Source organism: Arachis hypogaea, chromosome 16 (genome assembly GCF_003086295.3).
Source record: "Arachis hypogaea cultivar Tifrunner chromosome 16, arahy.Tifrunner.gnm2.J5K5, whole genome shotgun sequence".
Classification (NCBI taxonomy): Eukaryota; Viridiplantae; Streptophyta; class Magnoliopsida; order Fabales; family Fabaceae; genus Arachis; species Arachis hypogaea.
Genome location: NC_092051.1, coordinates 143,796,275 through 143,803,399, shown reverse-complemented (window position 1 = coordinate 143,803,399; position 7,125 = coordinate 143,796,275). Strand labels below are relative to the sequence as shown.

General features: G+C 36.5%; 1 protein-coding gene across 2 annotated transcripts; it reads right to left on the bottom strand.

The window, feature by feature from the left end:
• Positions 1-780: 780 nt before the first annotated feature.
• LOC112697451 (uncharacterized) lies at positions 781-3,901 on the bottom strand. Of its 2 annotated transcripts, none has more exons than XM_072219612.1 (7): positions 3,783-3,901; positions 2,664-2,932; positions 2,316-2,554; positions 2,046-2,237; positions 1,679-1,771; positions 1,432-1,533; positions 781-1,309 (listed from the first exon to the last, which is right to left on the bottom strand). In XM_072219612.1, exons 2-6 carry the CDS (start codon positions 2,734-2,736, stop codon positions 1,492-1,494), a joined length of 639 nt encoding a protein of 212 aa, XP_072075713.1. In that variant the 5' UTR covers positions 2,737-2,932; positions 3,783-3,901; the 3' UTR covers positions 781-1,309; positions 1,432-1,491. The 2 variants fall into 2 exon arrangements, with proteins under 2 accessions (XP_072075713.1, XP_025606417.1); XM_025750632.3 differs by having other exon boundaries at positions 781-1,300.
• Between the last annotated feature and the right edge of the window lie 3,224 nt (positions 3,902-7,125).

The following is a 7,125-nucleotide window of genomic DNA, read 5'->3' as shown; positions in this document are numbered from 1 at the left end:
CGATTTTGATTTTTGACTACAATTATAGAGACAAAAATCATACTTAATCATACATATTATGTAGTTTAATTCATATTTAATAGGTATTTTATATTTTCGTAATGTTAGAAAGACAAAAAATATCATCAAAATTGATTTTATTTAATTTTTAATAATTATTATAATAAATAATAAAAACTAAATAAAGTAGGTTCGGATTATTTTTTACTATTTGTTTGGATAACAAATATTTCCATTTATATTTCAATACCATGTATTGTTTTTAATATATAGAAATGGAAATTAACTACAACAAGAACGGATATTAACGGCGGTTAAATTGACGATTTGCGGCGATTTTAAACCGCCACTAAATATAATTCCTGTGACCATTAAAACGCAGCTAATAAGAGAACGGGCATAATATTTAGCGGCGGTTTTCGGCAATCGCTGGCATACCGCAGCTAATCTACTATCTTGCGTCGGTTGACTTAGCGGCGGCGGTTAATAACCGCCGCTATATCACCAAGTAGATTCAGCTACCTTATTTGTGACATCTTTAACCCGCCGCTATCTTGATTTCCCTTTATTTTATGGTGTTTATTTGCAAAACTGCCGCTAATTCACAGCCCTTTTTATTTTTTAATTTTATTTTGATTTATTTTATTAACCTTCGAGTACTTCTTACTCGTATGGAGTATTTTTTGTTATTTTAAAAATCTTCTCATTCCCCTTTAAATTTCTATATTGCAGGCAAAAGACTCAAGAATAATTAATTGCAAAAAAAACTAAGATCAATAAAGTTTTTTAATAGTCACCTAAAAAAAAAGTATTTGGCTAATAATTACTGCTCCATAGTAACATAAACAAAACATGTACTGAAAAATAAACTATCACATATTTTCTAATTTCTAATTCCCGCTATGTCCATCCAAAGACCTCATCCGTGTAGGATGTCTGGTGGCAGCTCCTTAACGTGCTGTTGGACTACATAACTCAGCACACTCTCCAATGCCTGTCTCTTCATTTTCTCTGCTGCTATTTCATCTTCCATTGCCTTCCTTTTCAATTTTTCTGCTGCTACTTCATCCTCAACTTCCTTCCTTCTCAATTTCTCGGCTGTCACCTCTGCCTGTAGTTCAAACAGCATCCTTTGGGCCTCTTCTCTTTGAGCTCTATCCATCGGCGGCTGCGAACCCGGACGAAAGAGTTGACTTGGTATTGGCCCGAAACATATGCCACGCACTCTACTCGAACGCTCTTTACCGCGAGCATGGGTAAGGGAATCATTTTCAGACAACAATCTCGTAGTTTCATCCAGCTGTTCAATCTTAGATAATTTTTTTACAGACGTAAATGAATATACACAATCACACTAGGAATATAGCATACTCAAGACACTATACTAATTAAACCTAACATGTTATAACATAAATGATTAGGTGTACTTACACCAATCCTCTGCGCTTCTTCGTGTATGTAAGTGCCATCTTGTCATTTGTGCTTTAGGATCTATACTTCTCCCTTACCAACCCTCCTCCCTTGTTTTTGTGACTGTGACAATACAGTTTATAACATAAGATTCACTTATTTAATTATTCAAATTTATAAATCAAATATGAAGAATGATTAAATAAAAAATATAGAGAATATGAGAGACATTAATTGGCACCTATAGTTGATTTTAAATCTATATTACCTCTGCTTCTCTTGCCCTAGCCAAGTTTTTGGAACCGCCAGTGTGCATGTAAAGCTGCTTCTTTCGATACAGCGCATTCTGTTTGCACTTTGCCTATTATGTCATCAAGGGTTACAGAGGTTAGACACAGAAAGAATGCATACCAGTGTACCATAAATAGTTAAATGTTCTGGCAATTCTTTTTTACTATGGTGTATTACTCATATATACATTCTTTTTCTCTTTCTTTGAAAAGTAATGTATATAACTCTAAAAAAGGTTGAATGCAGTAATAAAATCTCCAAGACTAAAATTTTGTTGTTATTATATGAGTTTAGCCCGAAACCTAGGTGGATTAAAGACAAGAGCGACTTAAAAAATGGGGTACCTTTCTTGCAGGATCATTATGATAATCAATGAACCACCTCCAATGCTCTCTAAGAATTTCCGCCGGGCAGTTGTGAAGATTCTGCTCAAGTGTCCTTGTTGGTTTGTAATGCCTATCATACAGCTTCCCCATCTGTTGCAAAAATGTTTTCTTGATTCTACCACCGCTATCTTCCTGAAAGCGGAATATCTCCTACGACGACAATGTCCAACTGTAAGTAATTGTAAGTTGAAGGTTTGATATGATTCAACAATGCCCTGTAATCATTACCTTTATGCAATCATTATAAACCATGTCTTTGCCCTGCACCTTTGCCCAACTCTTCTCACAGATAGGAAATTTGTTGTAATCAGAACCCAGCACTCCTAGAATGCCACTCAACATTCCAGCTCCATCTCCGACTCGTTGAAGCTCGTCGTTGAACCTCAATATGATCTTGCTCCCATTAAGAGACCGTTCCATAGCCTCCCTCACACTCATTTTAGCATCCTTGACCATTCCATCTGAATCTATACATAAAAAAATCTTATTTATGTCTCCAATGTGCACAACATGCGAGAAACATAACAATATCATTATGTAATCAATTAAAAAGTCGTATGGTTCAACACTTGTTACCAATGAGTTCAACATTCCAAAACTCAGTAGTCTTTCGTCCTTTGCACTTTTCAGCATCAGAAGCAGCAAACATCCTGTCAATGTGTTCCTCAAAGGAATCTACCTCATTTGCCTCTGGGTCAACGTCCTCATTGTATGGTTCCGTCACCTGTACACCGTTAGCAGTCTGTAGCTCAGGTCTTGGTTCAGTTCGAGGCAAACAAAATGGTCAAAGAGGAGCCGCTGCGGAGAAACCACCATTACTAGGAGGCGGGGGATGAGCCAGTCATCTTCACTTATTATAAACACATGTTGCATGCCAAAAAACATTAATTAATCTTAGGCTAATATAATAATTAACAAGTGATATAATCAACGCAGAACAATTCTTGCTTTGGAGGAACCATTTACTCATAACATCAAAAGTTGAATACTTAGCCTTACTCATTAATAACCTCATGTCTTTAATTAGTTCTTCCAACTTGCATTTGTGAAGTAGCTAAATATGGTTCCCCTTTAAATTGAGTGAGTTTAATGAATAGACAAAACCAGTAGTAATGACGCATAATGCTAGCTATGTATAGAAAGTAACATTAGATATATTAATTATACAAATGGAACCTTTTTATCGTACAATGATCCAACTATATATAAATAAATAAATAAAACAAACGCATAGAGCAGACGTGTAAACAAATGAGGAAACTATTAAATAGAATAGGACATTCTTTGATGGCAACATTTAAACTTATCTGACGATGTATATTAAAATTATTAGTTTCTCTAATTCCCTATTTGCATGAGCAACATACACTCTATTAGATTATTAATTACCATTACTAATATTCCTATTTCTCATTGGTGTAACAATTCCAGATATTTTGAATTTAAAAACTATGCTTAAAGTTAACAGCTATCATTACCTTTTGTGATGAATAAAATAAGAAATTAATTCAATGCATCAGAGAAGATGAATAAATTAATTCAATGCATCATTACCCTTTTTAACGGCATAAGATGAATTAATTCAAAGCGGAGGTAGGAATGCATGCGATTATATATGATCGGCAATTCAAAAATGCATGGTACTGATGCAATAGCAGGAAGATGAGGGATGGCATGAAGATGGGCACTTGTTACCTCAACGAACATGATGAAGATGTGGAAGAGAACTTGACTGACGACGGTAAGGGAGCCAAGGCCACACAATTTCAATATTGATGCTCAGCGGCGACCAAGGGAAGACGACTTTCCACGGCAATTGGGAGTGTGTAGCGAAAATAAGGATTCAGTTTAATAGTGGGGGTGCACGCGTGAATTGAGGGAAGTTAGGAAGTATAATTAATTAAATATTTAGTTAGTGGTGTGGGCCTTGACTAATTTAAAAATTTTCATAATCTAAAGTGGATTAGACTGATAATAATGCCAATCATTCAGCGTTTTTATAATTACAACAAAAAATAACTTAACTTTTCAATTTTGTTTAATAATCTGATCCTAAATAAATATATAATTACAATGGTATATATTCTACCAAAATATTAAAAATTTCAAAATAAAAAACTTAATACATACTAAAACAATTCGCGGTAATTTTATTATATTCTTTAATATCATATAAATACATTTGAAAATAATGCGGGACGAGACCCCTTACATGCATATTTGATTTATTTAATTGAATCTTGAGAGTGAATGGTTTGTTAATCAATACCTAAAATGCGTATTTTCCAACTCATCAAACTACAGATTAATTCATTGCAAATCAAAATTATATTATAGGCTTTTTTGTAAGCGAACTTTGTATTTTATGTACAAAGCAAAAATTCAACCCCATTGTACTTGTTTAAATGAACAAGTACGCTGATCATTCAACCAATTAAAGGAGAACAAATTCTTGTACGTTGATTGGGAGAAATGAAACTCAACACCTTGTTCAGTAATAAATAACCAATTAGTCTTTATTAACAAGATCTAATTTCAGCAAGAAAAATCAGTCTCTAAATGGCTGAATCCTAATTTTGTTGAGGTCAAAATCTCTCATTCTCTTCTGGTGTTTTGTTGAGGTCATAATTCATCATGGAATCCTTGGGTCCGCTCGAAACAACCTCATCGGAACTGTTGTTGGGCACGACTTCTTCTTCCAATGAGTCTTGCACTACCTCCCCTGTCTCTTCTGTTTCCTCTTGAATCTTATCCTGATATATTCCTGAAAGTTACGTCGTATAAAAACAAAATGAAATCCATTACACATTTTACAAAGAACACGGTCAGGCGTATACATTCTAGAAGGCTAGTTGGACTTATGTTCCCATAGCTTAATAAGTCCTTTTTCTATGAATATGAATTCCTCCTGGGACGCAGTATCCAGTTCAACCAGAAGGTTGTTCTCGCACCGGGCCTAAAATAGAAAAAGAATGATCACTAGAATCATTGGACAATTTAAGGGCTATAAAGACAGTATATAGGAAAATGTCAAATGGTTCAGATACAAAAAGCCCCCTGAATTGATACGACAAATTTTGTGTATTGGTTCAAGAGCTATGGCTAAGTAAGTTTTCTGATTAGTTTGAGTTGAGTCATGAATATGAACTCATTAACTTGGCTAGTTCTAGCACCTCTCCTTTGGTAAGCATATTGCTATTGTCAAAACCTTAGTAAAGTAGAAGCATGGACTTTAGTATGCTTTTAGTTTGGGAATTCACCAGATCTGACATATCTCAGGACCTTTGGCTGCCACTATTTTATATCCATATATTGGCTATAATAGAAACAAAATATAATATAAGAGCTAGAAAGACAGTATATAGGATACAAAACTGGAACCAAAAGCTTTGTGGTATATGACTTGAATAGTAGAAGTATAGTAGTGTATAGGAGTGGAATTATGTTAGAAAAAATATATTGTTTCAAAAAATGAGGCATTGAAATTGAGATCATTCAAAGTAACTCAGCACACACCAGCATGTGAATTACTTGTTTTGCAAGATTTTTCAGTTAATAAACCAGTTTCACAAAGCACAAGTCTAAAATAAAAAAGGTCTTCACAAGCAATAATATTACCTTCACCTCTTCTAGTATTTTATGCGAATGTCCCCTATCTGTAGTTGTTAAAAATTCGAAGCCAAATTTCTTTCGGTACTTTGTTCCAAATTCACACAGTTCCTACAACATTCAGAGTCATACAAATCATAAGATATTTGGCATTTTCTTATGGTTACAGTATACTAAAACCACTAAAATTATTGTTGTTATTCGACGAAGTAAAGGAACCCTTGAACGGAGATGCCAAATTGAAATCGTACCGAGATTAATTCATTACACGCTCTACTAATAGCATCATCTATGTGCCTGTGGGCGGAGAATGCATCCAGCCATGCTCTAATAGGCAACTTGTTGAACTATAAATCTCGAGTGAATGAAGTTGTGTACTCAAGGGAAGAGAACAAAGATGCACCCTGCATCGCGTTGATGAAAAAGAAGCTGCTGGCGCAGAGAAATAGGTCATTCTCTTCCATAGTTGTAAGACCCGGACCGGACCGGCCGGTTCGACCGAAAAACCGGTGAACCGGACCCAGAACCGGTCCGGTTGAGTAATGTAACCGGATAAGAAATAGAACCGTTTTAAACCGGGTTGAACCGGCCAGTTTTGATGAAAACCAGAAAACCGGCGGTTTCTGGTTAACCGACCGGTTCAGAAAAAAAAAAATTTTATTCTTTTTCCAAAACGACGTCGTTTTGGTTTTTTTTTTTTAAAAAAAAAGAAAAGCCCTACGGGCTACCACCCCCACGCCCCACCCGATCCCACTCATCCCACTAGTTTCCAGTTCCAATTTCCCTCCCCTTTTGGCTATTCCCCCAACCCTAACGGCGAAACCCTACCAGCCCTCCGCCAGTCCGCCGCCCTCGCCTCACTCACCCAGCCCCAGCCCGTCATCCTCTTCGTCTCACCGCCGGTCTGAGCTCTGAAGAAACCAACTCAACCAACTCAGCCCGTCATCCTCTCCGAAGTCCGAACAGCAGACCCGCCACCCGCGAACTCGCCGGTCGGCCGCGCGCAGTCGAACTCGCCAGTCGCCATTCCAGCGCCGTCGCCCTCGCTCAGTCGCCCTCCTCATCGCCCTTCTGCTCTAGTGCTACTGCTCTGTGACTCTGTCAACAAGTAAGATCCACTGCTCCAGATCTGTAATCTGCTTCTGCTCTGTTCTGCACTTGAAGTTTCATGATTGTTGTGTACACTCTGCTCTGTTCTGTTACTGTAAGTTCTGTTAAGCTGAATTTCCTTGTTGACTCTGCTCTGTTCTGTTAAGCTGAATTTCCTTGTTGAATATGCTTGTTGAAATTTGAAACTGTTGAATACATTACACTTGAATATGCTTGTTGAATTTCCTTGTTGAATATGCTTGTTGAATATGCTTGTAATTTCCTTGTTGAATATGCTTGTAATTTGAAACTGTTGGATACTTGGATTAGGACATGAAAT